The 17,336-nt window shown below is 35.6% G+C and overlaps 1 protein-coding gene across 5 annotated transcripts in view; it reads right to left on the bottom strand.

Annotated features, from left to right (window-relative positions):
- LOC121378927 (MICAL-like protein 1) overlaps positions 1-17,336 on the bottom strand; it is a 62,802-nt gene that overhangs the window by 19,093 nt on the left and 26,373 nt on the right. For all 5 annotated transcript variants that reach the window (XR_005958781.1, XM_041507314.1, XM_041507317.1 and 2 more), the window contains exons 4-6: positions 6,626-6,767; positions 5,607-5,737; positions 1,775-4,807 (exon numbers count right to left, since the gene is read on the bottom strand). Coding sequence is in view for 4 of the 5 variants with exons in the window: in XM_041507314.1 (XP_041363248.1) it covers positions 1,775-4,807; positions 5,607-5,737; positions 6,626-6,767 (3,306 nt within the window). In the remaining variant the exon portion in view is untranslated. The remainder of the gene's footprint in view (positions 1-1,774; positions 4,808-5,606; positions 5,738-6,625; positions 6,768-17,336) is intronic.

Raw genomic sequence — 17,336 nt, 5'->3', positions numbered from 1 at the left:
ATAGCAGATGATTAATTAATCAATGTGCTCTAGTGGTCTTATTAAAGTAAATAATAATAATGTTTTTTAAAGTTGTGTGGGATCTATCTCAGGCGATAGAGTGCAATGTATGCTGTTAATGGAAAATATAACAGGTTTTCTCAACGACTATATATGTCAGAATTGTTTGAAATCTAATAACTGAAGATTAATAAATCAATGTTCCTTGAATTCTGAGATTGTGAATGCAATAAAATATAACCCCAGTTGGTTGAACAAATCTAATAAGTGTTCATAAAACTTTAAAGCTTTAATAAAATACTGTTCATACAAATAGCCTGTTGTTAGTTAAAACTCTGGTGACTATATTTCTTAGTCACAAACACCAATACAAAATAATTTTTTTTAGACCCAAACATGCACACCCAGATAACTGGAATCGGGTATGGTGGGAAAACATAAAATGTAACTGATTTATACCTTTTCAGTATATTGTAAAATAACAGGTTGTTAAACCTTGGTGCCATATATCATGCACATTGTTACTAACAATATTCATACATCATGCACATGTGACATGCACCCAAACACAGCAATGGAACAAACTCATTTTCTGCAAATCACAAATGGATGGAAAGGGAAATAACCCAACAGAGAGAAGTGTACCAAAGTCACAATTTGTTTCTGGATATAATCACAATGAGATTTAGAACAATCGGCCCACATTAAAAACAAACCTTGAGTGTGTCCTTCCATAAGATTCTAAAAGGGATGTCTTCAAATATATGCATGCATGCATGTTATAATACCGTGAAACCTCTCAAGACCAGACCCTCTGTAAACCGGAAATCCCTTAAAACCGGAGTTTACAGTCCCTTTTTAAAAACCAATACAGAACTTAACCTCTCTACACCAAATCCCTCTTAAAACCAGATATTTGTCTTGGTCCAAGGGTGTCCAGTTTAGAGGGGTTTAACTGTATTTATAACCATCACGTCTATAGTAAATAATTTTCCACCACCCAAATAATGAAACCTACAGGGTGAACATCAGCAATATGGTACAGGTGCAGTGTGGAAGGGAAATTACAACTAAACACTTACATGGTAGAACTTTGGAGGAGGTGGTCGTGGAGGGCTCCATTTCTTATGGATGGGGGTCTGAAGTGGGTATGAAGTTAATGTTTAACAGGAGAAATGTGTATAGAAACAGAACAGCAGTTTCCTCCATGGACTTTGTTTGTGAATATGTTTTTAATTGTTGTAAAAATATCCATCTACTCTTCTGCTATTGACTGTTGACAGTATTATTAAACGAGGCACCACAGATACTGTACTATAAAGTGGATTTCTGGTTTATATCAAAAATGAAATAACCAATATTTAAATTGATGAATAAATTGGGTCTGAATAAAAGATACCTGATGGTAATTATGGAATGGAAAAGGACTTGTAAATTTATTAGTTATCTTAATAAAAAGAAATGACAAAACCACCAATCATTTTTGTTTTTTGGCACCAAATATATATGGATTATAACATATATATATATAATAAAATGATCAAAATGTTCAAACAAACCAGAAACTGCAGAAATCTACAGTATATCAATATCAGTGAAAACACCCTTTTCAAAACAAAGAAAGGTTTAAAAAAATAATATATCAAGATAAGTAACAGCACCAAACAAATCTAAAAAAAGCAAGAAAACCCCCCAAATAAACAAACAAAAAACCTGGGAAAAAAATCACAAAAAGAAAAAGCAAGAAAAACTACTATAATTTATTACTTCTTACCTCAATCTTTGGAGGTGGAGGTCTAGGTGGTGTCAGCTTTAGAGGTGAATTCTGATTCTTTGGAGGCCCTATCGGGGAGACAGTTGGTGGTTTATTGTTATTGGTGGATGAGAATGGCTTGAATGAGAAGCTGAACTTTGTGTCGACGGGAATCTTTTTACGCTGTTGAGGCGGAGACGGAGGTCGTCTTGGAGGTCGCGCTGGAACGCGGACCTTTGACGGAGGAGAGGTCGGAGACTTTGGTATCGACTGATTGATGCTAGACTTCTGCTCACTAGATTTAGGTGTCGAATGATAAACCGTAGATCCTGGATCATTATGTTTGGTTGATACAATTTCTGGTGTCTGAGGTTGATCCATCTTTTTCTCGGGTTCATTCTTTGAAACAAAATCAGATGATTTCCTCCTTTCTGGGTCAACAAATTGCCTCTGATTCTTTTGCAATCTTCGTTTTGCCTCCGTCTGCCAATCTGCAGCATCACCGTCTACATCCATCTGTGAAGGATGTTCTGTTATCCTTGGTCTATCCGCCTTGCCCGACGATGGAGCAACTTCACCATTGACAGCATGTAAACCTCTTTTCTTTGGAACTGGTGTTTTGCTTTCTGGTCTTAAATCTGAAACAGGTTTGTCTTTCACATTTTTTAGCTTATCTTGAGACTCTGATTTGTCCTGAATTAAACTAGGTCCTGAATTTGCTGCAGTTTTCTCTGCAGATGTCTTTTTCCAAAATGGTAGGTTTTTGTTATCTTCTGTAACACCGGCTTTTGAAAATGGTTTTTCACTCTCCTGCTGCAACTTAGAACCAATGTTCGATTTTTCATCATTTTGTTTCTTCCATGATGGAACATTAGGGACTGTGTCAATTTTAATTTTAGAAACAACTTTTTCATTCTTCTGTGATACATCTTCTTTGACCCCAGTACGATGTAATCCATTGCCTTGTAAGAGACTAGATTTTATTTTAACGTTTTCAGTTTCATTTTTCTTCAATTCTTTCTTCCATGATGGAACCACCTCAGCTGCCTTTTGATCTTTGGCTGCAGACACACTTTTCTCACCATCAGGTAATCCCTTAGATTTCTTAGCCTTTTCAAGTTCTTTTTTCCATGATGGAATGTTGTCATCTTGTTGCATTTTTGATTTGTCACTTTGCCACAAATTTTCTGTTGATTTTGATTTTAATTTATCCTTTTTTTCCAAATCCTTTTTCCAGCTCACACCACTTTTAGAGCTTTCATCTTCAGTAAGCTTCATATCTGCTGTTACAAAAGCAGATTTGAGTCTGGATTTATCATTTGTTCTGTTTCCTACCCTGTTGGACACACCGACATCCTGACTCTTATTATCCACTGATTTTGTTTCAGTTCTGATGTCTTTCTTATGAACAGGAGCCGGATGCTTAGAATCTTGAACAAATTTATTTTTAACATCTTTCTTTAAGAAACCACTTTTGTTGCCTGTCATTTCTGAATTCTGAACCTTTTTCAACACATTTGATTCCCCGACCTGAGAAGTTTCTTTAGACTTCGTTTTTGTGGAAGTACAACTGATAGTAATACTGGAGTTTGTGGAAGACAGACTAGCATCAGACACCTTCCAGTTAGCAGAAGACATAGACATATCTGTGGGATGGGAAGAAGGATAGACCTCTTCAGCCTGGCGAACATGAGACAAAGACTTGAGAAGCCCACTAAGAACATTCTTACCATCTTTATTGGGATCAGATGGAATGGACTCGGTCTGTTTAGTCACTTTATTGTCAACCTCCATTGGTATCTCTGTTCTCTTAGAAGTCTCAGCACCTCTCAATGGCTTGGCAGGTGTACTGGTTGGAGATTCCTGCTTAACAGGTTGAGGACTCTTCTTCATCTGTCTGGCCTTAGGAACAGGACTCAAGGAAAACTCGGTTTTTAACACAATATTACTTTGTGACGTTTTCTTTGGTGAAGTGGGAAGTGATTTCAGGTTTGATTTTTCAGCACTAGAAGGAGCAGAGGGGGGTTGAGATGATGGAAGAGGAGGGGGCGGGGAGTCTGGAGATTCAGAAGAACTAGAAGTATTCAACAGGTGTTGTCCAGCTTTAAATAGTTGAGGAGGAGGAGTTTTAGGTCTGCCCAACACCGGCTTTCTCACAGGCATTGTATCATCGAACATAGCCCTGTGGGCTGTCACTGGGCTTATTATGGCTTGCTTCTTCCCTTCACCTGAATCCTGTTTCTGATCAGTGTTCTTTTGTGGTTGCTGTTTAACTACATTACGATCTTTAGGTTTCGGTACTGCAACGTTTTCACCCACAGATGTATTATTCACTTTCACATTGTCCACACTTTTTGAATTAGAAATCCCCCTGTTGCTCACAGCTATGGACAACTCACTTTTATCATTAAGTGACTGTTCGCTTTTGGAACCAGGAATTATGCTAGTCTTTACCTCATGTTTAGTCCTGTCTTTAACGTCTCTGTTTTCTGTGGTCTGAACTTCAGGTTTGTTGGGAACCTTAGAACTGAAATGTGGCGGTGAAGATCGAGACGTCTCAGGTTGTTTGTCCTCTTTGTCAGTATTTACCTGAAAGATAAGCGGTCTTTTTTTCTGATACTTTGGAACCTCGACTTTCTCGTTCTCCTTCATCTGATTCAAGTATCTCGTAATGACGTTATCTTCTTTCGTTTCACTCTTCGCCATCTCCACCTCATTTTCATGGTGAAATAAGTTTCTCTTCAAGTCAGGACTAATCCTCTGAGAAGCAGCAGCATCTGACTTGGATGTCACTTCTCCCTTTGCCCATGATGGTTTGTTTTCTGTATTCTTAGCTTTTTCTGAGCTAACGGTATGACCCGAGTGTGACAAGAAAGAAGAAGAGTTTTTGAAGAGAGACGATGTTGGAGAGAACTCGCTGTGTCTGTAGCAGGATCTGTGGTAGAGTTTTCCGTTCTCTATCTGTCTCTCTAACAGGTACACCTTGTTGTGGCAGATGTCACACTTGTCTCCGATTGTTGTCTGTTTCTTCGTTACCTGCGATGGAGTGGACACCTGTAAAGAATTCTGATATTACAGTGGTGTCATTAAGAATAGAAATAACAGGTCAAAATTAATTTATAGGCCGCTATTACTTTCTGCTACAAATGTCACGTGACCTAAACAAATTGATACCCAAGCCTAAGAATAGCACAATTTCATTAGTTAACCTTGAATATTAACACCATATATTAAACTACCAGCTCTATTAACCAATCAGAGACAAGCTTTCAAAGGCATATCACAAAGTTATCACAAAATTCAGTTGGGAAGTATTTATTAATTATGCAATGTCTACTAATTACATCATTATGTTACCAAGTGAACAGAACTGAAAATGGTTGTTAAAATGTTAATTTAACAGGTAGATTTGGAATATTCTGATACAGAGTTATAGTAGAAGCCTACTCATACCACTCAAGCTATTCTTTCCAGAGAAAGAGACATTCATATGCACGTAGAAGCAAATTTTTGAAACAAAATGTAAATACAGTCTTCAAACTACTAGGCTATATTACCGACATTATTCATGGAAAAAAATAAACGTAGTTCTAAACTTGTGCTAAATTTTATGAAATTCTAAAAGCAGTGAACAGAGTTATCTTCAGAATGCCGAGCATTTACATTAGCTCTCTAGAATGAGTTCTAGAATGGGTTTGAGTCTAACATTAAATGAAAAGGATCAAATAGGATACAAACTAACCAAATTGCTTTTGAGTGCTTACCCTATTAAATATGCCACTATCAACTAAAAATGAACATGTATATCTATGACCAACTAAAAGCAGTGGTAAGATGGTGTGGTATTACTTACGTTTCCTGTATTGCTGTCTTTGGACGGCGTGAATCGTTTGGTTTCAGGAGCAGATGCAGGGGGTGATGTTGTGTGACGCTTGAGGGACACGTTGCCAGCAGACACGGCAGACTTCACACCAGGTCCTCCCACTGAATGAAGAAAAGTAAAAAAAACCCCACCATTTATAAATTTTCAAACTTCAAATACAAGTTTAAAACAAAACAAATTTTTTTACAGTTTTTTGTGTCTTTTTAATTTAACTGCAAATCTATTTATATTAGTTATGACATCTTATCTTTCCACAGTGTGAAGATGCATGTCATGTCAAGACTATGACGGCAACACATGCATAGCAGACTTCCTCTTCCTCTTGGCCCAGTACACTGACATTACAACCACAAGAGAGACAAAATACAGTAACATTTTTGTATCCATTTCTTTGTCCTCTTCTTTTTAAAACATTATTTTCTCTTTTAGCGAAATACTATGATTCAAGTCTTGAAATTAATTTTGTCAAGTAGAAAATAAGCTTTGCTTCTTAAATTTTAACCTGAAAACAAAAGCTAGAAATTAAGATCTAATTTTATGACACAGGTGTTGCTATAAATTCTGTAACTGTATAATACTTAAAGATGAAATGCAAAAGCTGCTAGAAAACCCCAGAAAGTACACAGAGTATTTTGAGCAACAGTTGCCTCATGCTCCCTGTTAATTTTAAACCTTATGATGTTGAATGCTTGAATCAGTAGCCATCAGGTGTCAATTATAAGTACATGCTCTATCCCACAGACAGGACAGCACTTACTATATTACATATACTTTCCCAAACACAGAACAGCCCATACCATGATGTTACGAACACTTGTTTCTCAGACAGGTCAGCCCATACCATGACATACACTTTGCCTCAGACAGGACAGCCCATACCATGACATTACATACTCTATCCCACAGACAGGACAGCCCATACCATGACATTACATACTCTATCCCACAGACAGGACAGCCCATACCATGATATTACGACAAACACTTACACTGTGGTTTGTCTCTGAAGTAGTTGTGGTACTGGGAGACGTAGGTGATAATGCTGAGTTTGTCTGGAACTTTCATGGCCACCATGTCGGCAGCCTCCAGCAAGGCCGGAATGTCCAGTTCCTGTTCTGCGACAGTAAAAGCCTGCAGATAAATTACACCATGTGTTAGAACATGCCTGGTATACTTTTGAAATCATTATTAAATATACATATCACAATTCTAAAATAACTAACGAGGCAGTTTTAAAACCCCCAAAAAACATCCAATGTATAGGGTCTTTTCCAAATAGACAAAAATGGTACATCTAAAATAAAATAGTCACTTTTTCAAATTTTTCTGGTGGAGGGGACATCTTACACTCTGCCCCCGCTCTCATCCGCTCCCAGCCGCTAATTGTGTTCAATAAAGCTTTTAGATGAAATGATTATAACGTACATTTGCTAAATTCAAATCTAAATTAAATTTTTGAGAGATGAAAACAACCTTGGACACAAAAAAGAAAAGAAAAGAAAAAAAGTTGTGTTACTGCAACCTTTAATCATGGGACAAAGACAGGAAAACATTTCAAGTGGAAATAAAATCCAGAATTATGTGTAAATATTTTACATCCACAGGGCTTCTAGAATTTTTATAAATCCACTAGCCATGGGATCAGTGATTTTAAAAATGTACTATCCATGATAAAAAATTCACTAGCCCTACTGTACTTTAAAGTGAATACAATTTTACTAAATAATAGTAATAATCCGATACGCCACCTAAAGAGGAAGATAGAGCTTAAAAACACTAACATTGGGTGTTGGGGTGGGGCAGGACATTCATATTTACAAAACAGACTTAACTGCAACATTTGACCTTTTTTTTTACTAGCCGTTGGGCATGGCAATAGTAGTTATTTACTAGCCCAACATTTCCATGGGAGTGGGGCTACCATAATTTAGAATCCCTGACATCGATAAAGTTTGCAAACCTTGAAGTTAACACTAATAATAGTAATGCCATGTACTGAAGGAAAAAGTATAGATTATAGTGCATACATGTACATACGATTCTTCAGAACAATATCATCACAGGATTAGCTGGCATGTTAAGCTTGTTATCTCACTGAGTCCTATTTCAGTCTGCAGATTAACTTTGCTATAATACAGTACAGTTAAACCTTCATGAAACAGCCACCAAATACATGGCCTCTTGAGACTGGGAACATGATTGCCCTGAATGGACTCTGGTTTGTTCCCCCATTCCAACCAATGCCCAACCAACTGGTACATCAACGGTCAAGGAATGTATTACCCAGTCCATGGGAATGTGCATGTGTGACATGCCTTGCTGCTTTATGGCTATGTGGTGTTTTTTCTCTCTCTAATGACGATGTGTCGTTGAAATATTCATACGATAGATACCAAATGTAGTTTAGGGGCAAGACGTAGCCCAGTGGTGAAGCGCTCACTTGATGTGCGGTCGGTTTGGGATCGATCTCTGTCAGTGGGCCCATTGGGCTATTTCTCGCTCCAGCCAGTGCACCACGACTGGTACATCAAAGGCCGTGGTATGTGCTAGCCTGTCTGTGGGATGGTACATATAAAAGATCCCTTGCTGCTAATCGAAAAGAGTAGCCCATTAAGTGGCGACAGCGGGTTTCCTCCCTCAGTATCTGTGTGGTCCTTAACCATATGTACGATGCCATATAACCGTAAATAAAATGTGTTGAGTGCATCGTTAAATATACCATTTCTTTCTTTCCAAATGTAGTTTAAAATGCGCTGAAGTTTTTTTTAACTAAATCATCTAATCTTTTCTTTCTTTAGACAGCTAACTATTTTATAAAGTTCAAGGCTAGTTAATTGAGGTCAATAAGTACTAAATAATTGATTTAGGATCATAGTAAAGAAGGCTCTTTTTTTTTTTTAATAACGGTTGCTGGTAGAACAGGTTTAACTGTACATTGTAACACAGACAGACAGCCTGCACTGGGTAATACACGGCATACTGCATGTATAACTAATAAAACACTGACTGTCACATGCATTCAACTGGAAAGTAGTATGTACTAGTAATTAATTTATTATCAAATGAAATCACTCAAGTGTAAAATGTGTCACATTGATCTCGAAGGCGTAATGGATAAATTGCGTGTTGTAAATAAGTTAAAAATAAAGCACCAAGACCTGGAATTTTGTCATTGTTTACAATACAGAGGAATCCAGCACAGTAATGATGCTAGAAAACTAGAAATATAACTAACACCATTACAATGGCCATACATACATGAAAAGAATGTATTTACTGTTCTGACACCTCAGAACAGTTCAGTGGTACTCATGGCACTTGATCAAAAGAGTTAAAGTGGGCTTTTTTAACAATATCACTACAACACATCGATTTATTAATTACTGGCTATTGGATGTCAAACATTTGCTAATTTTGACATATAGTCTTAAAGAGGAAACCCAATACATTGTTCCATTAATAGCAAGGGATCTTTTATATGCACCAACCCACAGACAGGATGGCATATACCACAGCCTTTGATATATCAGTCGTGGTGCACTGGCTGGAACGAGAAATAGCCCAATGGGTCCAACGATGGGGATCAATCCAAAACCGACCGTGCATCCAGCAAATGCTTTATCACTGGGATATGTTCCAGCCATTGATCAAAAGAATAAAAACCTCACTGACATTGAATTGTATTGTTATTTAGAGCTTTATCACTGGGATATGTTCCAGCCATTGATCAAAAGAATAAAAACCTCACTGACATTGAATTGTATTGTTATTTAGAGCTTTATCACTGGGATATGTTCCAGCCATTGATCAAAAGAATAAAAAACTCACTGACATTGAATTTTATTGTTATTTAGAGCTTTATCACTGGGATATGTTCCAGCCATTGATCAAAAGAATAAAAACCTCACTGACATTGAATTGTATTGTTATTTAGAGCTTTATCACTGGGATATGTTCCAGCCATTGATCAAAAGAATAAAAAACTCACTGACATTGAATTGTATTGTTATTTAGAGCTTTATCACTGGGATATGTTCCAGCCATTGATCAAAAGAATAAAAACCTCACTGACATTGAATTGTATTGTTATTTAGAGCTTTATCACTGGGATATGTTCCAGCCATTGATCAAAAGAATAAAAACTCACTGACATTGAATTTTATTGTTATTTAGAGCTTTATCACTGGGATATGTTCCAGCCATTGATCAAAAGAATAAAAACCTCACTGACATTGAATTGTATTGTTATTTAGAGCTTTATCACTGGGATATGTTCCAGCCATTGATCAAAAGAATAAAAACCTCACTGACATTGAATTGTATTGTTATTTAGAGCTTTATCACTGGGATATGTTCCAGCCATTGATCAAAAGAATAAAAAACTCACTGACATTGAATTGTATTGTTATTTAGAGCTTTATCACTGGGATATGTTCCAGCCATTGATCAAAAGAATAAAAACCTCACTGACATTGAATTGTATTGTTATTTAGAGCTTTATCACTGGGATATGTTCCAGCCATTGATCAAAAGAATAAAAACCTCACTGACATTGAATTGTATTGTTATTTATGGAGAGCTTTATCACTGGGATATGTTCCAGCCATTGATCAAAAGAATAAAAAACTCACTGGCATTGAATTGTATTGTTATTTAGAGCTTTATCACTGGGATATGTTCCAGCCATTGATCAAAAGAATAAAAAAACTCACTGGCATTGAATTTTATTGTTATTTAGAGCTTTATCACTGGGATATGTTCCAGCCATTGATCAAAAGAATAAAAACCTCACTGACATTGAATTGTATTGTTATTTAGAGCTTTATCACTGGGATATGTTCCAGCCATTGATCAAAAGAATAAAAAACTCACTGACATTGAATTTTATTGTTATTTAGAGCTTTATCACTGGGATATGTTCCAGCCATTGATCAAAAGAATAAAAAACTCACTGACATTGAATTGTATTGTTATTTAGAGCTTTATCACTGGGATATGTTCCAGCCATTGATCAAAAGAATAAAAACCTCACTGACATTGAATTGTATTGTTATTTAGAGCTTTATCACTGGGATATGTTCCAGCCATTGATCAAAAGAATAAAAAACTCACTGACATTGAATTTTATTGTTATTTAGAGCTTTATCACTGGGATATGTTCCAGCCATTGATCAAAAGAATAAAAAACTCACTGACATTGAATTGTATTGTTATTTAGAGCTTTATCACTGGGATATGTTCCAGCCATTGATCAAAAGAATAAAAACCTCACTGACATTGAATTGTATTGTTATTTAGAGCTTTATCACTGGGATATGTTCCAGCCATTGATCAAAAGAATAAAAAACTCACTGACATTGAATTGTATTGTTATTTAGAGCTTTATCACTGGGATATGTTCCAGCCATTGATCAAAAGAATAAAAAACTCACTGACATTGAATTTTATTGTTATTTAGAGCTTTATCACAATCACATTCACTTTCCCACAGATATATGTAGGATAGTACATACCACTACTTTTGAAGGGTGATAAACAAATTGTGTTTTTTTAGATAAATAATTCTGCAGAAAGACAGATAGATTATGGCAAAGAACACTGGATTTTACATAAAAGACAAGAGAATATTTAAATTTTAAATAAATATTTGAACATTATATTTTAAATTTTGTTAACAAAATTAATGCATAAGACTTCATAATTATTTTTTTTTCTAAATCAAGTTCTTCAAATAACATAATTACTCTTTTTATTTACAGTTATACATGCATTTTCATGGTTGGTTGCTTGTTTTTGTTTGTTTTAATACTAAACAAAAGAAAAGAAAAGAAAATCTTTTAAATACAGATTGTAGCTGAAAAACAATTATGAGTCAGGGTCATGCTATACAAACAAGTATTTAAGGTGTGCTGTTTGTACATTTGACCAGGGTAATAAAGTGACCAGGCCTAAGAGTTCCACTATCAATGAAATAGTGTGTGACATGAACACTTAACCTAACAATACAGGCAGTATTTGATGTATTATTCTGTTAACACAACCCACACCACAGTCAGATGTAGGAAGGTCAGTGTGTGTCACAGCCATGATGTTTAAGATAGTGAATTTATTGCACAATAACTGAGTGAAATAAAGTTGTCATGTGTTCTATTTAGAGGACACTAGGAAGTCGGACCATATGACAGTGTAACTAAACCACATTGTGAGTCAGACAACATAGCATATATCACAATTTCAAATTGATAACACTGTGATGTTATGAATAGTACCACTTTAATACTGTCTGTCAGTGTTACAGTTACATCATACAGTGACGTCAAGGAGAATAGAAATAACAGGTGAAAATTAAATTAAAGCTGGTTGTTGTCATGTCATGTCATGTGACATAATTAGGTTGATACCAAAACCAAAGAATGATGTGATTTCATTGATTTATTTTAAAGATTAACAGTACTGATAATAAGCTAATATTAACCAAGCTTACAAACACATTATACATATATATTTATATATCAGTATATATATATATTTATTTATATATCGCACGCACACACACACACACACACACACACACACACACACACACACACATGTATGTATAACACAGTTGTCTACATGCTGAAATTATATGAGCTGTCACACGCGAAAACCTACAACTTAGCATGATGTCAGAAACCGAGTAAACGCGGCTCAAAGTTTGACACCACATGTAAACGTGGAAGTAAAAGTTGACATGCTGTTTGCATTGTTTGTTTTGAAGAATTTAGAAGATGATATCTTCTTTACATGAAGATCAGTTTGAAGTAAACATATATCTGTATGTACAATTTGTATTTTGTACCTGAGAACATAGGTCGAGTTCGTTAGCAATACCATCAGTACTTTGATACACATTTACATGCATAGGGAGAAGTCCTATATATCGATATGGTATGCAAGTATCACACGTTTTATAACGTACATGATTATACATAACATAAAGTTCAACAACTGTTCCAGAAGTTAAAATACAATATTCATAAGTTAGACCAAACATCAAATTAGGATCATATCGGGTTGCATGGGTCTACCACTCGGTTATACCTACCTGTTCTGTGGACTACAATCAACGCCACTATTTCTACTCCTATTTCTAATTTATAATTGTGTATATATAATCTAAATACATTTCCTACAAAAAATATATATATGTCTGTAACAATACTACATTTTTAAGTATTTATTTTACCATCGTTTGCAAACAAATTTACTGTCGTCTGCACACACATTGTGGTACGGTAACAGAAACGTTTCATTTATATACCTTTATTATACGTCATGATGTCATTGCATAAGCTGGCCTAGAGATTAACATGCGGAGGTATAGTAGATCAATTCTCGAAAGGTTGTTTCTCCCTCAACCAATTTTATTATTATTATTATTATTATTGCTGTGTGTGTATGTGCATGCGTGTGTGTGATAATTATTAAATTATTATAATATCTGTTCACTTTACTAATTTTACATCATTTGTATAGAAGGAGTTGGTTTTCTTTCCTTACAGATGTATATTTTAATTTTACCAGAGCCTGAAGTAGCCCTACTCTTTGAGGCACATTTTGGAATTCAAAAGAGAAGACCAAGACTAAGAACAGTGGAAATGGAAGAAACAGTATCTGTATTAGATGGTGAGTGGGACGTAGTCCAGTGGTAAAGTGCCCGCCTAATGCGTGGTAGATCTGGGATCGATCCCTGTCGGTGGAGTCATTGGGCTATTTCTCGTCCCATCCAGTGCACAAGGACTGGCATATCAAAGGCCGTGGTATGTGCTATCCTGTCTGTGGGATGGTGCATATAAAACATCCGTTACTACTAATAGAAAATGTAGCGGATTTCCTCTGTAAGACTATAGTTCAATATTACCAAATGTTTGACATCCAATAGCCGATGATTAATAAATCAATGTTCTCTAACTTTAAGTTTAACTGTATTGGATGAAGATGATAAATACAGTCCAGTAGATGTTGACAATAATACTGAACATAGATTCAAACACTTATCTGATGATAACACCAGTGAGCAAAATGACACTGAACCTGATCCAATTAGCACAAGTTACAGAAAGGATGCAGTGGATTGTCTTTTAGAAAATAATCTGAAAATAAAATTTATGACCATATTTTGAAGTTGAGGGAAATGGAAAAAGAGCAGAAGGAAATGTAGGCCTACATAATATTCTTGCTGGGTAAAAATTAAAGGAGGGTGGAAGCCCCCCTCCACCCCCAGCCCCTAAAAAAGAAACCAGAAGAGAAAAAAGGGTGGGAAACATGGTTACTGTATAGGCTAGCCCGAGTACTTGGGCTACGTGTAGTCCTATCGTTGGGTATTGGTCAACTTTGCGAAAAGACATACCCCTTGTTTTAATATTATTTTAATAAAGATTTCAAGATATCTAAAAAAATAAAGGTGATCCCCTAAATTGGGATATCATGTCTGTGTTCTTTTTATTTCTTCATCGAATGAATCAATCGCACTGATATTGCCAGGTGATAAAAAGTTTCGTTTTTGTAAAGGCAGTGTATATATAATTTGGCATCCAAGAAAAATACTTTTAATGATGAACACTACCATTTCCGTTATTTTTATAAGCTGTAATACCCCCAAAATGAAAAGTTTCTAATATTTTATAAAGAATTGCCGAATAAACAAATGACTAATTAAAAATCATTAGTTACGACCAACTACATCTGCAATTAAGAACAAAATATCAGACGAAAGTTAGTGAACACAAAAACTGATTGACCAAGGCTGTTAAAATAGTGTTAAATTACGTTACGGTAACTATCGTAAGCTACTGAAGTTTTTCCATACCGCGGCTTGTTTTCTTTGATATTGAGTGTGCCGATTTTTGTTCAATGTGAAAAAAAGTATCCAATATGAAATAATGGAGCTGGGTTCTGTAAAATATAGTAGGATGTGGGAAAATAAAGAGTGATGGAGAAAAATAAAGGGGGCGGCAAAACACGAAAGCGGGGCGGCAAAATGCAACAGCGGGCCGGCCGCCCCGCTTAAATAGAGCAGCGAGAGAACACTTGTCACAACAGAAACAAAACTAAATATAAAACCATTTGACACTTTGTCCGCCCCACGTACCAGGTTACATCATGCCCATTACCAACCGAAGAATGAAACGATATCGTTCAACAGTAAGACACCAACAAAATATGAAATTACTGCATAGTGGATATAGGAATCTGAATAAAGTGGGGTGGGGTGTAATGTATAACAGAAAATTGAAAAACATTGATGCGAAATGTTGTAGTTCGCTAAATTTCATATCTCTCACTAATTAGTATTAGCCTACATTCATCTATGGAATGAATGAATGAATGAATGAATGTTTAACAACACCCCAGCACGAAAACATTTCAGATCTTTAATGCACGTCTTGTAAAATTAAGCTGTTGGTTCAAACTATGTTACATCACATGATGTATTATATTTCTCTGTTTTCAGACAAAACAGTGGCAAGTTGTGTCAGAAAGAAACAGTCTTACTCTGACCACTCTAGTTGCTTCAGGTTCAGACAATTTGAAAAACCAAGAAATCAGACTGGGTGACTAAGTCTACAAGTTGTCTCATCTTACTAAAGTCCGAACCAAATTGTTAACAACTACGATAAATTGCTCTCCTACCTTTATTTTTCGTTAGATTTTACCCACATTTTGTGAAATCTTAAAAAACCCATTACAATAACACAGATTCCACATACTAAGTAGTGTCGGAAATAGAATAAAAAAGATTTTCGTCGATTATGTCTTTCATATTAAAGTGACATGTAAATATTTTCTAAATATCTATTTATGTACAAGGTGATGTTTACTCTTGAAATTAATAGAAAGCCGTTTTTTGCTAAACATATGCAAACATATTTTGACTGGTTCCGAAATGGCCATTCGGTTTAATGTGTAACATAAAAGACAAGCATTAGCGACAAACCACTGGCTAAACTTACTCCTGGAAAAAAACCTGTCCCATCTGCGCAGGAGCAACAGACTAAGCAGTGGACCAGCCCCAAGTTCAGCCAGCAAACGTTTTGCTAACGTTTGTGAAGTATTTGACTGGTTTCCAATGTGACCATTTGGTTTACCGTGAAGCGCATAATCCAGTCTAGCATTTGCCAATAGTATTGCACACGGGTCAATCGTCAGTTTTACAGCGTGTGGCAATAGTAAAATACCGGTAGTATTAATTTTTTAATTAAACCATAGAAGCTGAGCTATACATTCAGACAAGAACCAAGAAAATATGAACTGGAGTCTGAGCGACTGTGGCGAAAATAGACGTCGGAAATGAGGGTAGTAAACGTTGCATGCGACGCCTTGTTTTGCAACCACTGATATATCGCTTTAAAAAAAATAATAAATCGGAATATATAACTTAAAATACTGGGTAAAAATAAAATGAACAAAGTACCGATTCCAAATCAATTGATTTAATTGAAATTGGGCGGGAGGTAACCTAGAATAAGGTAATAACGTTGAAATTTAATTTTGATGCCGTCTACTTTGATTTTGAAAACGTGACGTCATTAATGCTGTATTTTTACAAGATATAATTAAGATAGAGCCCAAATGCCTGAGATTTAGTTTTGTAAGGTTATTACCTGTTATTTACAAAAAAATAAGACAAGTGTTTTTTTGCTAAGTTGAAGGTTTTCCCATGTGACGGCTCATATATAAAATATCAACATTTGGTCAAGAAGCATTTAATCTTTGTAATTTTATATCCGGTGTCAATTTATTAAAAGACGGAGAAAACTGGCCCGACTGCCGGCTATTAATGACATCCCAGGTGCTATATAATAATTAGGATACTTGATCAAAAGTGTCTTGTTTGCCACGGAGGCTATTTTTGTTTGTAGGGTACCTAAAATACCCTTTATATTAAAAAATAGTCAACAAAATAGTCATGTTTGGTGGTTTGCAGAATACTTATTTTACACAAAATGGTGAGTTTGCAAGTTAAATATCACGCAAATATGATGTGACCAAGTTGGTAACAACTTTCTATTTTAAGTTTGGCATCCAAAATGAAGTAAGTTTTACTTATAATCCATATTTAGAGAAATAATGTCCTGTACAGGACAAATTTACACTGTATATACATCATGCAGATTTCACCTCAAAATAGCTGTTTATACATGTAAATAGACCATTTCATTCAATACTGTTCAACATGATTTCTATGACAACTCATGAAGTGTAACAGAAATATCCATTTCGCACATCAATGGTTCGACATTAACCGCTGGTATTTGTGTCTTAATTGTCTCTAAGTGCAAGTTTGAAGTCCTCATTGATCAATGTTACACAGAATAACAAATGTGGGTTAGTGAGGCCATATTATACTTGTCTAATGACAAGTCATCATATTTTAGACTCCAGGCTCCGTATTCATAAATGTACTTAAGTCAATGTATGATACTTATTTATGTACTTTAAGTATGTATTTAGGTATCATACATTGACTTAAGTACGTTTATGAATACAGAGCCAGCTATCTAACATGGATTTAGATTGCACCGAAGACAAGGCAATAAACAAAGCATGTTGTGTCCACATTAGTGAGATCTAAAGCCCTGTTTGAGTCTAACAATATGGCTAACTTAACACTTGGCTGAAACAGAGAGAGACAGACAGACAGACAGACAGAGAGAG

This window comes from Gigantopelta aegis, chromosome 8 (genome assembly GCF_016097555.1).
Source record: "Gigantopelta aegis isolate Gae_Host chromosome 8, Gae_host_genome, whole genome shotgun sequence".
Classification (NCBI taxonomy): Eukaryota; Metazoa; Mollusca; class Gastropoda; order Neomphalida; family Peltospiridae; genus Gigantopelta; species Gigantopelta aegis.
Note: the sequence above shows the minus strand (reverse complement) of the source record. Positions and strands in the feature narration are given on the sequence as shown.